Genomic DNA, 18531 nt, shown 5'->3' on the forward strand with positions numbered 1-18531 from the left:
AGATCATCCTGCCAAGGACTATGGAGTTTAATTATGTGTAGCATTATACTTCTTTTATAAGGGAATGTTTACAGGAGTATTAAGAACTACACTGAGATTACAGGAGACACAGTAGAAAACTGAACTCCTGACCTCTGGCTCTACAACCAGGTACTCAGTGATTTACTGAGATATCCAATCAACTTATTAATCTGTAAGGTGCCATAATATTTTGCACTTTACTCTCTTCCCCCTCTTGAATTTAACCAGTGTGATTTGAATTTGGTCCAGATCTTCGCAGAGTTGCTTTTGACTTGGAAATCTGACAGGTGGAGCTGATTTATGACAGTCACAAAGACAAAAAGCCATCCGTTCCAGATTAACTGTCCATTGGGCAACAGGAAAAAATGTCTTCATTTAAAGCAGTGGTTCTTAACCTTGGGTTACTCAGGTGTTTTTGAACTGCAACTCCCAGAAACCCCAGCTAGCACAGCTGGTGGTGAAGGCTTCTGGGAGTTGCAGTCCAAAAACACCTGAGTAACCCAAGGTTAAGAACCACTGATTTAAAGCTTAGTTGGCCAATAGATTATGTTGCCAGGGAAAAATGAGGAACCCCTTTGCCCCTAAAGAGTTGATGGAATGGTTAGAATAGATTTTGTCCGGAGACAGAATACTACGTATAGTACATTTGAACAAAGATGAAGGTCACACAGCAGAAACATTGTTTCCCATTGTGAGCATGCATGTTTGCTAGACCAGGTTGCAGGATTTCACAGCAACACAAAAGGATACATAGCTATGAATAGAGAAGATAACTGGGGAGTGCTCATATGACAGATAAAGGGTGAAATTCAATAATAAGTCACAACTAGACAAGGCCCACTGAATCAGTGGGGATTTGATGTGTAAGGTTCATTGATTCAATGGGTCTACTCTAGTTGTGATTTATCACTGAATTTTAGTTTATGTCCCCTTTTCACTCTGAAAAAAGGTGCTATCTATGTCTAGCCTTATCTTCTAATTGTATGATTCAATGAGCATGGAACAAGATATTTAGTTAGGAAGATCAATTACAAATGTTATTACTAGTGAAGCGGGTGGTGTAGCACGTGGCAGCCATCATGGTAGAAATAAACAACAGGTAGGTAAACCATCTACAGTGGTGCCTTGCATTGTGACGTTAATTTGTTCCACAAAAATCGCTGTTGAACGAAAACGTCGCTATGCGATATTTAAAAGCCCATAGAAACGCATTAAAACCTGATTAATGCGTTACTAGGGGCTTAAAACTCACAGTTCAGCGAAGACCCTCCATAGCGTGGCCATTTTCGGTGCCTTTTAAGCGAGGAATCCGTCCCAGAAAACAGCGGGTGGCCATTTTGTTTACCCAGAGGCCATTTTGAAACCGCCAATCAGCTGTGCGAAAATGGTCACTTTGTGATGATCAGTTCCCGAAACAGGGAACCGATCATTGCAAAGTGAAACTACCCCATAGGGAACACTGCAAAGTGATCGCTTTTGCGATCGCAAAAAAATTTGTCGCAAAGTGATTTTGTCGCTAAACGAAGCGCTCGCTAAGCGAGGCACCACTGTGCTTGAAACTTGAAAGAGCAGGAGCTTCAGTTGCTGGCAGTACTTTCTCTTGTCAAGGCTAGCTGTCTCTCTCTTTACTCACTCACTATCGTAATTAAGGAGTGATTTAGTCTAGTCTCATGCCACAGAAAGGGGTGTGACTTTATTCTTTTCAGTTTCTCCTGTGCTATCATTAGAGCAGGAAGGCACAGCCAAGTGCAGCTGACACGCCTCTGGGTAGCTCTTATATAACCTGGACTCTCACAGGGCACAAATGTCAAAATAAGGTTAGAGATTCTGGAGGGCTCCTCATATTGCTTCTTGTCCTGAGAACTTAGACAGCTGCAGTGCTGGGCTGGGGAAGCTCAAAACATTTTGATCTGGGACCTTCCACTACTCTTTGGTGAAGTTTGGGAGGCATAAAGGATGACTTCTTCTGAAAAGAAGGATGAGCTGGTCTTCTTTGTAAATGGCAAGAAGGTAGGGAAGACTCCACATTTTAATTTTTTGCTTGTATTCAAGCCATGGATAATCTTTCTAATTACTCTTCAAAGGGCTACATTCACCACCGCAGCTATACAGTTGTTTACAGCTGTTAAAGAGGCAAAAAAACTGTTTCAAAAAACACATAGAATTATTTATGATTATTTGAAACAGAGGGTGGACACTTGGCTTCATATTTTCATGCAATTCATAGTAACAGCAATCAATTATGATATCCCATATGTTTCTTCCAGAAAATATTGATTTCTCATTTTGTCTTGATAAAACTGTTAACATATTTCACAGCAAAATATGGCCTTAAAGTAAAAAACAGCAACAACACAGTTCCTAAATCAGTACTCAAAGGAGAGTTGAAAAAAGTTTACTGAGACATCTTCACTAAAGTGAACACACAGATGTAAACTGTGCCTACTTTATACAGAGTCCATAGTTCTTGTAATGAAATGTTATGACTATTTGTACATACTTCTGACTTTGCCTTGTTCAGCCAGTTAACAGACTGATAACATTTAACATTGATTCTTGCACTGAAACATATGGTAAATTAAATGAAAGACAAAACAAAAAAGAAAATCAAAGCCCGTTTCCAACTCACAACAACCCTCTCTTCCTCTGCATTGTACTAATAATTGCAAATTAGCTCAGAAGTACCTGCACACAATATCTGGAGTGAGAGAGATGGACTGTGCAATTTCGGATGTGTTTTAGAACCGGAACAGCGGACTCAAATGCTGTCTGGCCAGAAAGGCTATGCTTAAGTTGAAGGAATCAGGCTTGTCTTGTCTGTGGGGAGATTTTTTTGTAGACCACATGACGGCAATACACAAACTGAAACAAATTAGCACCTCCTTTCTGGTTTCACTATAAATAGTTTATATCACTCTGATTCAGCATGGTAGAACTATGCTTCTTTGTCTGCAGCGTTGGCTGACACTTCCTTGAAAAGAGATGGACTCCCTGCAACACGGTGTAGTACTGTTATACACGAGTGCTATTGCCACTGCCTACTGATGTTCTACAGGGGGAACCTGCACCTCTGGGTCTTGGCAGCTCTAGAGAGTTTCCTTGGGCACTGAGCAGTGGGAAGGGGCTGCTGGGGGTGGAGATGGGGCCGAACTGCATAAGCTAATCATGTAGCAAATTGGTTATCCTTCCTTCCTTGCAGAGCCATGTGCTTTGTCCTTAGAAGATTGTGAGGCTGCAGTTAGGAAAGCTGAGTGGCTCCGCTAGTATTTTCCTTGCGTAGGGATGGGAAGACAAGAATCTTGTTTGCCTGGTTGAATCAGCATGCATCCTTCTTGTGTCACTACAGAAAGGAAAGGGAGGGAGGAAATAATATTTGAGGTTTTAGCACCAGCTGCACACAAGCTCTAATAAGCCTTAAATGTCCATTTGAAATAACTGGGAAGAAACTAGAAATGGTGACTAATTATACCTAGAAGTAGTTTTGAGATGGCTTGTTACATTATTTTTACCTTAACTTTATCTATTTGTTTCATTATGGAAAAGTATCCAGTTGTAGCTACTATGGTATGTTATTTGTAAATAAGTAGTTATTTCTAAACAGTGATAAATACACCTGATCTTCCAGAAAAGAGTTATTGTCTCTCAAAGGATGATTTCCCATCCTCGAGTGTGTTCTGCAGAGTGATGCAGTGGAGCCATGCAAGGTCAGAAACCTGAGACTTTCTCAGTAGCAGGGACCAAGACCTTGTCTCCCCCATCAGAGTTTTCTGCTCCCTCTGAGCTTAGCTGTAATTTTCACAGAACTTGAGAGAGAAATGGATTCTTCCAGCAACAGTTTGTTGTTGCAAGAGATCCCTGCTGTAATGTAATGTATTTGAGGGTGGTTTGGTCTCTTGAGAAGGCAGGCAAGAGCCATTAGCTTTACAAAAGCCCTGATCCTAATTTGTTTATATGGGCTGATTCAGCTGCTTGCATTTTTAGACACTCCTTGAGTGGGAAGGGCTGGCTGTGGTAATTGCCATGATGAGCACCTGCATTTTGAAATTTACCACTAGAGTAGTAGTTCAATGCCAACGTTGTTTTGCATGAAAACAGCCTGAAGTGTTTCCTCTAAGACACCTAATATGGACTAACCCTTCCGTCTTCGTTTTGTTTTTCTGCAAAATAAAGGAGGGTCAAGTTACAACAGAATGTTGTGCTAGTTTTGTCATGATGACCTCAAGTTCTCCAGACTGGACTTGGTTGCAAGCACAGTTGTTCAGAATTCCTGCAGAGAGAAATTGGTTGGCATTGTGCAATGCTGCTGCAATGGAAGTCTAAATGGAAGGGTGGAGCACTTCAACACACCCTCTGGGAATGATAACTGAGAAGCCAGAGTAGAATATGCTGCACTGCCATGGATGAGAATGGTTATTCTGACTCTACTGCTGGCAGCCTGACATTGCAAAGAACCAGTATTGTTTGTTGCATGTGACTTCAAGGCTGTATCACTGAGCGATAAGGAGCAACTGATAAGATATGGCTTTCATGTAGGAATATTGCCACTAACAAGATAGAGCCAACCAGTTATATTTAATTAGCATATCTTTGATGTGCATTAAGCAGCTATTTCATTTTTGTGTGAAATCGGAATGTTTCTTTTTGCCCACTGATAGCAACTCAGCTCTACTTTGATTATAGCTGGAAATGAGTGGTTAGTGGAAGGAGTTCAAATCTCCAGTACTGAAAGAATTTGACAAAGAACTCTGAGAACTGCTGTCCATTATTTTCTTGAAGTCATGGGAAACGAGTGAGGTGCCAGGTGATTGGAGGAGGGCTAATGTTCCTACCTTCAAAAGGGTCAAAAAAGGAGGAACCTGGGACCTCCAAGCCAGTCAGCCTGACATCAATCCCAAGGAAAATTCTGGAACAAATTATGAAATGGTCACTGTGCAAGCACCTAGAAAACAATGTGATAATAACTAGAATCATGGATTTGTCAAGAACAAATCCTGCCAGACTAATTTGATCTCATTTTTTGATTGGGTAACCTCTCTGGTAGACAGAAGGAATGCTGTAGACATAGTGTATCTTGATTTTAGCAAAACTTTTGACAAAATGCCCCATGATATCCTGATTAGCAAGCTGACTAGGTGTGGGCGGGATTGACCTTAATAGGCTGGAGCACTGGGCTGAAGACAACAGAATGAAATTCAACAGGGATAAGTGTAAAGTACTGCACCTTAGAAAAAGAAACCAAATGCAAAGTTACAAGATGGGGGACACTTGGCTCAGCAATATATAAGCGAAAAGGATCTTGGAATTGTTGTAGATCCCAAGATGAGTAGGAGCCAACAGTGTGAAAAAAGGCAAATGCTATTTTAAGCTGCATTAACAGAAACATAGCTTGAAAATCCCGTGAGGTGCTAGTCTCCCTCTATTCAGCACTGGTTAGGCGTCACCTTGAGTATTGTGTCCAGTTCTAGACACCACACTTCAGGAAGGATACTCTTCCTTCTGATCTGCAGACCCAATGAAAAAACCCACTAAAGTTAATGTGGGTGGATGGGTAAGCTGCCAGTGGCCCCAGCTACAACTTTTTTTTAGCAGGATTATAATAGGGTGTGTGTCTAGGGGCTACAAACCTGTCTCCTTCGAAGCTATCTTTCTCCTTATTGCCTCCCCCCATACCTGTTATTTAAAATTGTGTTGTGTTTAGTCGTTTAGTCGTGTCCGACTCTTCGTGACCCCATGGACCAGAGCACGCCAGGCCCTCCTGTCTTCTACTGCCTCCCGGCAGTGGGCCAAAGGTGAAACCAGAAATGGTCTGAGACTATCCACAGGTGCTATTAATTTGAAGATTTTAAATCACAACAGATAAACAGGAAATAAGACCCATGAAATGGAGATACAATATAAAAGAAATCAAAGTAAAATCAATGAATTTAGAACACATTGCAATGCAATGATGAGATGAAAAGTGTAAAGGAGAACAACCTGTATTTAAGCATCAGATGAAATTACAATTATGCAAAATCAGCCACAGTTAGAGCTTTATAAAACACTTCATTTGCCCTAACTAGACATGGGCGCTTCATATTTGTATCCAGGGGATAGGAATACAAAGTGTGGCACCACAGGTGCCATGGTGGTCCATTCCCACCTCCCCAAACTTGCTTGGTCCACTCATGGGGCTCCAGGTGGTGTGTGCGTCCATCAGCATTGTCATTGTTCCAATCGTGGAAGTTGTCCCACTGGCACTTCTCCCCTCTCCCTACAGCCGACCACTCCAGCAAGAAGGTGAGGTGACGAGTCTCCCTGTTCAGCTGCTGAGTGGTTGGTTGTGGAGAGAGTTGGGGCAGCTACTTCCATGATCGGTGCAACAATAATGCTGACAGACAAGCATGGCATGTGTAGCCTGGTCAGTGGACCCGGTTGGTTCAGGGGGAAGCAGGAATGGACCACTTCATATTCATATCCCCTGGATATGGATACGAAGAATCCAAAGGGGAAAAAAATCAGAAGGAAAAAATGTAAAATAAAGTAGTAAAATTGCTTTCTGTGTAAGGGAGGTATAGGATCTCTTAGAAGGAGTAATCTAAATGATTGTAAAAACTGTTGCTCCTCTCAAAATCAAGATAAACCAAGGGCCAAAGGCCCAAGAGCAGTAAAAATCTGCAAAAGTAAAGATTACATGAGAAAATGTGAATGGAGACACATCTGTATATAACTGTGAATGTGAGTCTGAATGAGTGTGATTCTGTCTCGGCCTCCTAACACCAAGCAACAACTACTTCTTTGCTCCACTGATGCCTCTAACGTCACTGTAGTCTAGTTGGCTTCCTTACCTTCACCCTTAAAATTCGGTTCTCTGTTAATAGATGGCAGAAAAGGAACATTGCACCCCCTTTATTTATTCCCAGAGAGTAAATCATCCCTTTGTTTTGTGGCACACGATATGACTATAGGATCTTATCAGGGTACACTCTGGGCCTGGAGTCACTGAAAATATCCAATCTTGTAGCCTATCCAAACTGTTCCATTGTCTTCCAGCTTGGCCAGTGCCTTGTTGCCACAGCAATCATGTACAGTATGTTCATTCCAGACAGAATAAAATGAACACAGCACCCAACATGTTGGTTATGACATCTTGTTAGGCTTTAAATAAGTAGAGAAGTGTTAGTATTAGAACTCTGGTCATGTTGTTCAAACATGCTCTGCTCAGTCAAAGAATCAGTGAAGGCCAGCCTCTGTCTTCCACCATGCAAGGTTTTCAAGAAGCTTGGACGTGAGGACTGAAGAGCACTGCCCTCTTTTGCCTTTTACTGCTTAACAGCTGATGTTCAGTGGCTTATTCCTTTGGAATACAGGAACATGCGGAACTGCAGAAGCTTCAGTCAGTCCACTGATCCATCTAGCCCACTGTTGCTGACTCTGGTGGGAAGCAGCTTTCCAGTCTTTTAAAAAAGGGTTTACCACTAGCCCTACCTGGAGATGCCTGCTATTCAACGGGAGATATCTGCATGCCCATAAGTTCCATGTTTTCTGAGGAGGGTGGAACTGACTCACCCTATTGCTCTTGGATGAAGTGTCCCCTGCCTGGACAATAGGCTACTACTGTCATTATGAAACATCATTTCTGCACAATTTATCAATCTGGTTTGCCTGAAATTTGTCTATTCCCCCTTAACAAGCTGTCTGAAGCTGGTGCCTGTCACCACAGTTTGTGGCATAGAGAGACATCGTGCGCAGAAATGCTCTCCGTTGTCTGTTTGGAATCTCTTATCAACCCAGGCTATGTAATGTTAGTGTACACTTTCATATAATGATAAAATGCAAGAGCATATGATCACATCACACCACCAGGCACGGGTGCTTAAGAAATGCATTTACATAATCTGTTAATAACAAAGCAGAACTTGATGTTCTTTAGCCTTGAAGAGAAGGAGGGAGAAATCTCATTCATTGACCCTGAGGGCAAAGTTGGAAAGCAAAGCTGAGTTTTAGAATGATAGGAGGGCAAGCAATATTACAAACAATCCAACATGTAGTTTTCTAGGCTTAATATAAGGGATGATTAAATCTATCAGTGTTGCTTTCTCCCACATTTGACTTGCTTAAATCTCAAGTTCTTTCTGATGAATTTTGGAAGACGTTTGGAATTTGGGAAAGGTTTTGTTAAAAAAAGAGAGCATACTGCCAGTATGACTTAAAAGACAAAAAAGAAAATACAATTATGATGCTAAGGAAACTTAACAATGGAAAGTTAGGAGAAACTAAGAAACTAACAAACATCATGAAGAGAATAAGACCAGTGATACTTATTGCTTAATTTTTAGGGGGGGGGGGAATCCCTGTTGAAAAATGTACTGAAGGAAGGTGAATTTTTATTTCCAATATCAAGCTGGCATCATTTGCCACCTGTGTAGATCTAAAATATTTTTTTAAAAAACCCATAAAAATTAAATTAAATTAGATTAGATTAAAATGTAAAAAAAAAAAATCCGAAAAGAACTTTTAGCTCATTTACCATCTTCCTTCTCTCCCCCCTCCCAGTTTTTTAAATCACCCACCAACCTTGTGTTGTTCATTCTGCCTCCTCAAAAATATAGGTATTTTTGTTTGTCAGATTGCAATTTCTCCTCAGTCCTATTCCCAATACTTATTAGTTGACTTTGTCTATCAAAACAAGATGGACCTTAAGCAGATTTCTCGCCATGCCATGAGAAATCAATCCCCTTTCTCTTTTCCCCTGCACTCTCCCTGCCTCTGCCCAAATTGGAGAAAGTATGGAGAGTCTCCCTAGATCTCCGAACCAGATTTAGAGAAAGGCAAGACAGAAGAATCCCTTTTGCTGGCAGACACACATTGCTGAACAGAACTCGCCATATACTGCACATGTAGGGAACTGGAGATTAAGGTTTGGTTTTTGAAGAGAAGCAGAATCTACATAAAACATTAAAGCCAGTATCTGGAAACAGATGAAAATCACAAAGCTTCTACCAGCATTTGGGAGAAGTTTGTCCAAAAACATTGTTTGTAAGTGGTAACAAAGATTAGCCTATGGACAAAGACACAACGGCAAGGAATAATGAAAAATGGCTAACTTAGCAAGAATATTGGTCAATGGTTGGAAGTGGGAAAAGCAAGGCTGGGGCAGGGCTTAAGCCAAGCCAAGTTCAATGAAATGGTGGATGCCACAAAGTCTACTTCAGAATAATAAATACACATGTATTCGGGTCCAATTTTTCTTGCACTGAAAATTGGAAGGATAGTGCCATTACAGGAAGCACCAGCCTGATCTCTGGATTTTGCAGTACAGTACCACAGTATATTGAACAATGTCCAGTTCCACTACAGGCTTCTGGAGTTGGTGGACTGAAGACAGAACAGGGAGGTTGCCTCTCCAAACGGGAGAGGATGGGGAGGCAACTCTTCGGCGACATCAGCTAGAATGCCATCTAGAACCAAAGAGGGCCATACTATGGGCAGAAAAATCTCTGTGAAAGAATTCCAGAGAAGCATTGCCTGAGCTTTCCTTCAGTCGTAGATTAAACCTTGCTAAGAACATTATTTGTGTAGTTTTAGGTTTGCATATATTCTACCTCTCCAGTGAAACCATAGAGTGACAAAGTGGATAACAACACTGTCTTTAAAAGAAGTTAAAGTATAAAGCAGATTAAATTAATAAATTCCTCAAACAGTCTTTTAAAAAGCCAGTTAAATGCCCATGTATACATGTCACAGTAATATTAAACCAATCAATCATATGAGAAATGGTCAATTGTCAAAGGTGCTTGATGATCACGGAGATTTACTGATAAACGCTGAAATGTTCTAGTCTCACAGAATATTATCCATTGCTGGGTAGGTGGCACCACTAACATGTTTTTTGACATGGAATTCATGGCACATGTTCATTCAAGAACCTATGTGTCTTTTCTTTCAGGTGGTGGAGAAAAACGTGGACCCAGAAACCACTCTACTAACATACCTTCGACGGAAACGTATCCGATGCCATGCAGCACACAGTACATGAGATTTTAAATGGTTAAGGCATGTCATAGTTGCCTGATAGGGCAGGGATGAAGGGTCAAAGTCCTGAAGAATTTGAGACATCACTGAATTCCGTATGACCTGTTCCTTCACCCATTTCCAGGCCTGACGATGATGCGCAACAAGGAGTCCTTCAAGAATGAAGGCGTAAACATTGGTGTGCCTGGGTTCATTTTTCCTGCCCCCAGGAGACTCGGCATCTGTGTGTGGCCAGTTTCAGAACCTGGAGGGGGAGCAGATGATAGTAGCTAAAATTTTTGGAATTGTGGGATATTAAATCTTAGAGCAGAATTGTGACTGATTTATAAAGTGAATCATCACTCCAGGAAGTCTCTGGAAGCTGCAATTCATCCCCTTTTCTTGATAGAAAAAGAAGGAACCAAATAGGGCTGGGCCATAAAAGCCATCTTGGATGGCTGCACTTTGTCCAATCCTGCATTAAAACCTGTACATAGAGATGGACAAATTGCTATCTCAGCTCAGCTTGTTTTGCAGAATGGTTAAGAGATAATCTGAGTAACCTTTGTTCCTAATTGTAACATGCCGTTTCCAGTTTTAAGAATTTCTAGGTATTTTCCTATGTCTCTCTATTTCCCTTAATTGCAATTCCGGTAGTGGGCTTATGTGGAACCAAACTGGGTTGTGGAGAAGGTGGATGCGGTGCCTGCACTGTTATGATCTCCAAGTTTGATCGCTTCCAAAAGAAAATTGTGTATCCTTTAAACCACACATAATGGGATGGAAGAACAGGTCTTAAATGCAGGAATCCGATACGTGGGAGATAGAAAAGTTTTGTTGTGTAAAATCTGATTCTCACAAAACCTCAATTTTAGTCCAGATCATGGTATGAACAGTTGACAGGAAGTGTTTTAAAAAGCATTCTCTTCCAGTGTATTGTAGACTTGTGGACTGATGACAACTTTATGCTGTGGTTATGACTGGCAATTGAATATGTGGCTACTAGGCAATATGTTTTTTTTCTAGAAAATTTGGATTTTATTCATTTTGTTAGATCTGAAATTTACTTTTTATGACAGACCATGCTGAAATGTTTGAAATTCAGTAACAGAGTATGGCACTAGTCTTTTGAGGGAGTCACAGTTTCATTTTTTTCTATCTCAGTCTTTTCTATCACTAGTCTTCTGAGGGAGTCACAGTGCCATTCTTTCTGTCTTAGGATTCGGTTATACGGCAATAAGAACTGCTGCTGAATTGGGTTTTGCTTAAATAAAATTGATTTTTAAAATCCTTGCTACATGACACACATGGAAGTATATTTTTTGTATGCCCAGGAATTAGGATTTGTTAAAAAGTGGAAGTGATGTATTTTACTGGGCTGGTAAAGTTTTTTTTAAATTTAATGTGGGCAAAAAAATCAATTTGATATATGTGAATGCCTCTGTTGGTATACATCTTCATTCACTGATTCTACTGTAGGATTGTTTTTATTTATTTATTTTCCAAGTGGGATAGCTATAGTCTGACATGATAGTGGAAATTTACGAATGGGCAGAGAAAGGAAGGGGCAAGTGCTCTCTCCTCCTTTGCAAAGTGAAACTGACCAGAGAAATTTACAATATTGAGAACTTCTTCACTAACTCTCAATAATGATGATGATGATGATGATGATGATGATGAAATCCTAATTCATGGGGCACAAGTCTTGTTGTTGTTTTGACTTATATGTTTTGTTGTTGTTTTTAATTTATCTTGTTTTTTGTAAATCATCCACAATAGTGATATGCACGAATGGGGCAACATAAAAGTTCCACAAACCAGCCAGCCAGCCAGCCAGCCAGCCAGCCAGCAAACCAACCAACCAACCAACCAACCAACCAACCGACCGACTGACCGACCGACCTGGCTGACGGTTAAATTTTTGGACTGCCCATGAAGCTCTATAACATGGGGGAAGTAACCTCTAACAAATCTCAGAATTTGAGCCATTGTTGTCCGTATAGTCTGTCAATGGCAGAATTCTGAATTGTTCATGACCAAGAAAAAAACATAAGCAGCCTTTTGAAGAAAAGACAATGCATACATCTGTGCAGAAGCAATTCTATACACAAAGAGAATTCTTCTGCATTGAGAACATTTGTTTGAACACATTCATCCATCTTGCTGCCTATCTTACAGTTTCACCACATGGCTAGCAGCTCAGTCATAAAATAGCTCTGCATGAGTTCATTTATTTATTTATTATTTAAATCATTTATATGCCATCTTTCTTCCCATAGGGGAACCCAAGCTTAAACAAACAGCAAGATTTTAAAAATCAAGTATAAATATAATTGAAAAACAATTGCAAATCTTTAAGTTAAAAAGTTAGGAATCAGCCTTTGTTTAGTGGTACCACCAAATATTACATAGCAAGCTGATCCTTAACACACAACTCCAGGCACTATTCTGCAAATGCTTGTTTATTCCCTATTTGTGCCCTCCATCATGTTGCAGTAACTACTGTTGAAGGCATAGGAAGCACAAAGACGAGGCTGCATCCAGTACAGGTAAGCTATCATGTTGTAGTGTTTTATGACAAACTGTCTGGACTCTTCTGTCATCTTTCTCTGCTGCTGAAAGAGCCTAAAACAGTTGGTTCTAACCAGCCCATCAATGGTAGCTACCAGGCTCATTTCATTAGACTTTTTCTAATTAATGCCACCATTACAAGAGACGCTATTCAAGAACTGGCATATGAATTAGGACAGAACTGTTTAGCTGAAGAACTTAGTATGGTTTGCTGAGGGTAATCTGAAAATACCTTGTTCTTGGGGAGCAAAGCAGAAAACATATTTAAATATTTACTTATTTAAACATATGTATTGTATAATAATTGTAGGCAACCTTGAAGTTTACATCATCCTATAATCCATATAAAATAAGTAAATATATGAACCAGAAACCCTGCTAGAATAGACCCACTGAATCAATTGTTGAATTCTGAGTCAACATTGCAGTTATTTCATCTCCAGCTTGACATCTTTTTGTTATGAATGGTGGGTTCTGTTTGTTCTATAGCATTACTGTGTTTCTTTTCTTAATTTATATGATAATGATGTATTTTTGGTGATTCTGTTGTTTCCCACTGTCCTAGGATGGATGGTGACTTTTAAGTATTTTCAGCTATAATAAATAAATAAATACTGAAAAGCCATGCAAGATACTGTAAACTGTGAAACCTCATAAAATATTGGAAACAGAATGAACCCATAAAACTAGTTTAGTGGAGGAAAAGAATTTTTAACTGATGAAAGAACAAAGGATTCCAGTGATTTGACTGATACCTCCACTGATAATGAAACCGCCATTTAAAATCAAATAGCATTGTGAAAACATGTGAAACAACCATTCTTTATGTAAGATTTTGCACCATTTTAAAGACCCCGATGTTAGGAAAGTGTGAAGGAAAGAGGAGAAGGGGATGACAGAGGATGAGATGGTTGGACAGTGTCACCGAAGCTACCAACATGAATTTGACCCAATTCCGGGAGGCAGTGGAAGACAGGAGGGCTTGGAGTGCTCTGGTCTACGGGGTCACGAAGAGTTGGACACAACTTAACGACTAAACAACAACAATAAAAGTTGTACATTTTAAAAATTGCATACTTTTTGTGATTTGCACTCCACAAATGAATGCAGAACTCTCTCTCTCCTCTCTCTCTCTTTCTCTCTTAAACACATACACACTCAGACTGAGGAGTAATTGTAAACAATAATTTTAGAGGAAATGCATAAAATGAAGACTGATGCAATTATTAGTGAATGGTAATTCATGGAAACATGTGTAATAATAAACCTCCTAATCTTCAAAGATGCCATAGAAGTCTTTGCTGTTTCCACAAATACCACTGTAATTGTAATTAGTTATTATTACTTAAGTAATTAGGCCTCAGCATTTTGTGCCTTCTTCATGTTACTCATCTTCAATGAGAATTTATTCAGCCCCACAGCAACTACAGTAATTGAGGAAACCAGTATTGCAGAATTATGAACTGTTTTTTAAAGTGGCACTTTCATTCTTCCAGGAAAGAATAGCAAAAAGCCATGGGTCACAGTGTGGTTTCTGCACTCCTGGGATTGTCATGTCCATGTACACACTACTTCGTAATCAATCAGCACCTAAAATAGAGGAGATTGAAGATGCTTTTCAAGGTAACAATGATCTGCAACTTACATTGTTCTGACTTTCAACCTTATTAATAGGTAGTTCATATTATCCTCTTTCTAACCTACTAGCCAGTTGTACTCAACTGATTTAAAACAGACTAAGCTCATAACCAGCCTGCTTTCCAATTAATCAGGCATTCCTGAAGGAACCAGATCACATAAATAAATCTTGAATGGTTGTGTTTATAAACAGAAAAATACAGTACAGAATTTCTTAACCTCTTTTATTTGGGTTCCTTACATTATATATCATAGCGACATCCAATAACTAATAATTGATTAGAAAGCCAAGTATATATCTAGAATGGATGAGTGTCAAGTCAATTCAGGCAGATTTTGCAATAGGTGGATCTTTGATGCTTTAGCATAAGTTCTTTTGAGACTGGAATTGCATTTTCCCAAGTTAGGCAGAACCTCAGGGACACTAGTTCATAGAGTTATAGAACAGTGGAGCTGGAATGGTCATTAAGTCCAATACCGTGACAAAGCAGGAAGTCGACAGCCAAAGTGTCCCTGACAGAACCATCCAATCTCTGTTTAAAAACCTCAGGTGAAGGAGACTTTACCACCTTCTAGGGTAGCCAGTTCCATTGTCAAACTGTTCTTACTTTCAATTAGTTCTTCCTAATCTTTAGCTGAAATTTCCATTTCTATATTTTGAATTCATTGTTTTGGGTCTCATTCTGTGGAGCTATGGAAATTAAGCCTGCTCTGTCTTCCATGTCAGCTTTTAAATACTGTAGGTGTCTCCTGGGGCCAGGAAGTGTCTCTGATACTTGTAAAGGGCACCTTCTGGTCCAGAAGAAAGGCATTTTGAAATATCAGATGCCTCAGAAGAGCTTATCTTTGGCATGATGCTGGGGACCTATCCTTGCTCACCTCTTCTTACTGGAAGAGCAGAAACAGCTTTTGTGTAACCTGGCCTAGTTGGTACCAAGCAGTGTAGAGCTGCTGGGTGCTTCTCTCCCTCAGACCTCTCTCTGAACCCAAAGGGTGTAATGGTGACCACAGAGGGCATTGCTGTGTATGTTGCAGAAGAGGAGTGGGCTCTGCTGGATCCAAGCCAAAGGGGTCTGCATCAGGAAGTAATGGAAGAGAATGCAGCCAATCTGGTCTCTCTCGCTACTGATGTGTCAGAGGAGATGTCATATATATTTCAGCATATATATTTTGAAGTATTTGTTGATAAACAGCAGAAACTGTACTTAGAATATGGTAAGAGCTTCCCTAGTAGAACCAACCCTATTTCATATCACCGATTCCATACACCAAAGTAGATTTTGGAAAGTGGAAAGAACTCAATTCACAGCACAATCCTTAATTATGACGTCAGAATCCACAATAGGGAGAAAACTTTTAAATGTGCTGAATGTGACAAGTGCTTCTGTTTGGGGTCAGAGCTCACTTCCCATAAGAGAATCCACACAGGAGAGAAACCCTTTAAATGCATGGAAAGAGCTTCAGCCACAGCTCATTACTTGATTGTCACATGAGAATCCATGTGGGAGAGAAACCTTTTCAATGTTTGCAATATGGAATGTGCTTCGGACAGAGCAGACACCTTGATTCCCATGTGAGAAGCCACAGAGAGAGAGAAACCATATGAATGCTTGGAATGTGGAAAGAGCTTCAGTCAGAATGCAGACGTTGCTCATCATATGAGAATCCACTCAGGGGAGAAGCCATTCAAATGTGTGGAATGGAGAAAGAGCTGCAATCAGAGCACACACCTTGATTCCCATATGAACATCTGCACCAGGGAAAAACCATTTAAATGCTTGGAATGTGGAAAGAGCTTCAGTCATAACACAACTGTAGTTTCCCATGAAAGAATTCACACAGAAGATAAACCATTTAAATGCTTAGAATGTCAGTCAGAGCACATACCTTGCTTCCCATAAGAGAATCCAACAGGAGAGAAACCATTTAAATGCTCTTAAGGTGGAAAAAGTACTCAAACTTGGCTTCCCATTTCAAAATGCATACAGGGAAGAAACCATTTGAATGCTTGAATGTGGAAAGAGCTTCAGCCACAGCACACAATGGAATTGTCATAAGAGAAGCCACACAGGAGAGAAATCTTTTCAGTGCCTGGAATGCGGAAAGTGCTTCAGTCAGAATGGACAGCTTGCAGCCCATAAGAAAAGCCCTTCAAATGCATAAAATGTGGAAGATAATCCACTCAGGGAAGAAGTCATTTAAATGCATGGAGTGTGGAAAGGGCTTCAGTCAGAGCTCAGGCTTCGAGCACCGTGTGAGAATCCACATGGAGGAGAAACCATTTAGATGTGTGAAGTCCAGAAAGGCAACATAACTTAATTCACATTAAGTGAGCCACAAAGATGTTGGAGAATCTGTCTCTCAAATCAAAGTATTGAGGACGTGAACAACAGAGATTATAACTACTGAATCTGCAGTCTTTACCCAAACCTCTTCCACAGCTTGTTGTAAGCTTCTTGAGCTGGAGAATCTGTGGGAAATTAGGAGCAAATTAATTGTTTCTAAAGGGTTAATTTGGCACAAAGTACATAATAGCATAGAAGAGCCAACTTCGTCCAGTGCTTTAATTCATTTTGTTGTAAAGTGCACATTTTATTTAATCCTTGAATGCAAACCATTAATTGTTTTGATTTTTCTAGTGTATTGTCTCTTCATCTCAAATAGCTAAACCTACAGACCTGTTTTATTTGCTGAGATATTTAAAGATGACTATCATATCACCTCTCAGCATTCTCTTTTCCAGGCTAAACACATGCGACTTCCTCAACATTTCTTCATATGGCTTGGTTTCCAGATTTTTTTTTTCAGGCTACGATTTATTATTGTTTGCAGCTTAGTGTTTTGTTTTATGCAATTGGTTTTAACAGTTTCTAAATCACCCAGAAGAGTGCTTCAGCACTAATGAGGTGGTATATAATTAATTGATATCTTAGTTGAGTTGTTGTCCAGATCTTTGGAGCCCATCTGAGGTCTGCCCAAAGCAGAATTCATTTCATTTGTATAATACATGTTGGTTGTTGTAGCCTAGAATTGCTTACATTTTTCCAGTCCGGCCTTTTGCATGATGTATTCTACCTATAAGTTAAATAGGCAGGGAGACAATATACAGCCTTGTTGTACTCCTTTCCCTTGACAATAGCATAATCTAACCCACATTTTATCATCTACACATTTTATCATTATAGACAGAGGCTCTATGATTGTATCTGCATGTTCCTTTAGCATATTTTGATGTAGCTCATCTGGCCTTGCAGACTTGGACTCATTTAAAGTGGTGGCTAAGGATTCCTGGATTACCGCTCCACTTACCTTGAGCAGCTGTTTCTTTTACTTTCTTTTATTCTATCCCAATCAAGTTGAGCATTGTTCTCCTTTGGGAAGAAGGCAAAGGAAAATTAGGTGTCCATCTGTTCTGACTTCTTCATGTCACCTATATTTTATTGATTGATTGATTGATTGATTGATTTGATTGATTTGATTTATACCCCGCCCATCTGGCCTAAAAGGCCACTCTAGACGGCTATAAATATTTCTTCATTCTCTCCAGACAGTAGGCCTACCACTTGTTCCTTGTTCCTTGTTTTGTTTTTTTCTTGTTATGAGCTTAGTTGAAAAACAGGTTTCTGTTATTTCTAACTTCTCTTGCAAGTCTAAGCTCATTCTGAGCTTCGAACTTCTTAGGCCTTCTGATCTTCTACCTACAAATATTCGTTGCTCATTTACATTCTTCCTTGGTGATTTCCCTTCATTCTACTTCCTATACATGTCCTCTTTTAATTTTAGCTCATTGTTTCTCACACTTCTTTATCATAGGAATTGTTTGTGATTGTGTTCTCACGATCTTGCCTTAAAGAAACTCCCATCCATCATGTAGCCCTTTCTCTCTGAGTATTTATGACCATGGAATTTCTTTACCCTTATAGAATTCAGTTTTTTTTTAAAGTCCAGTGTGCACATTGTGTTCCTTTCAGCAATCCTTCCCTCATCATAATAAATTCCAAGAAGGCATGGACACTTTCATTCAGAGTTCTCACTGCTAAGGACCAGACTCAAAATAGCTGATTTCTTGTTTCTTCTTCTCCTTTTGCAAGATGTTGTTAAATAAGATGTTGCAAATAAGAAACTATTTTGACGTAATATTTTAGGGCATGTTGGACTTCCAACGGATATTATTATTATTATTATTATTATTATTATTATTATTATTATTATTATTATTATTATTATTATTATTATTATTATTATTATTATTATTATTATTATTATTATTACTACTACTACTACTACTACTACTACTACTACTACTAC

The 18531-nt window shown here is 39.6% G+C and overlaps 1 protein-coding gene and 1 long non-coding RNA gene across 10 annotated transcripts in view; one reads left to right on the forward strand and one right to left on the reverse strand.

Annotated features, from left to right (window-relative positions):
- LOC144585810 (uncharacterized) overlaps positions 1 to 18531 on the reverse strand; it is a 256170-nt gene that overhangs the window by 44570 nt on the left and 193069 nt on the right. The gene's annotated exons all lie outside the window — the stretch shown is intronic.
- XDH (xanthine dehydrogenase) overlaps positions 1 to 18531 on the forward strand; it is an 83379-nt gene that overhangs the window by 2097 nt on the left and 62751 nt on the right. For 3 of the 9 annotated variants that reach the window (XR_013540373.1, XM_020809339.3, XM_020809340.3), the window contains exons 1-5: positions 1828 to 2031; positions 9950 to 10007; positions 10672 to 10768; positions 12455 to 12563; positions 14082 to 14208. Coding sequence is in view for 8 of the 9 variants with exons in the window: in XM_020809339.3 (XP_020664998.3) it covers positions 1978 to 2031; positions 9950 to 10007; positions 10672 to 10768; positions 12455 to 12563; positions 14082 to 14208 (445 nt within the window). In the remaining variant the exon portion in view is untranslated. Of the gene's footprint in view, positions 1 to 1827; positions 2032 to 2924; positions 3023 to 9949; positions 10008 to 10671; positions 10769 to 12454; positions 12564 to 14081; positions 14209 to 18531 lie in introns of those variants that run through there. The other 6 variants (XM_072991104.2, XM_078383011.1, XM_078383012.1 and 3 more) reach the window with 5 other exon arrangements.

The sequence above is a fragment of the Pogona vitticeps genome, chromosome 1, assembly GCF_051106095.1.
Source record: "Pogona vitticeps strain Pit_001003342236 chromosome 1, PviZW2.1, whole genome shotgun sequence".
In the NCBI taxonomy this organism is placed as follows: domain Eukaryota; kingdom Metazoa; phylum Chordata; class Lepidosauria; order Squamata; family Agamidae; genus Pogona; species Pogona vitticeps.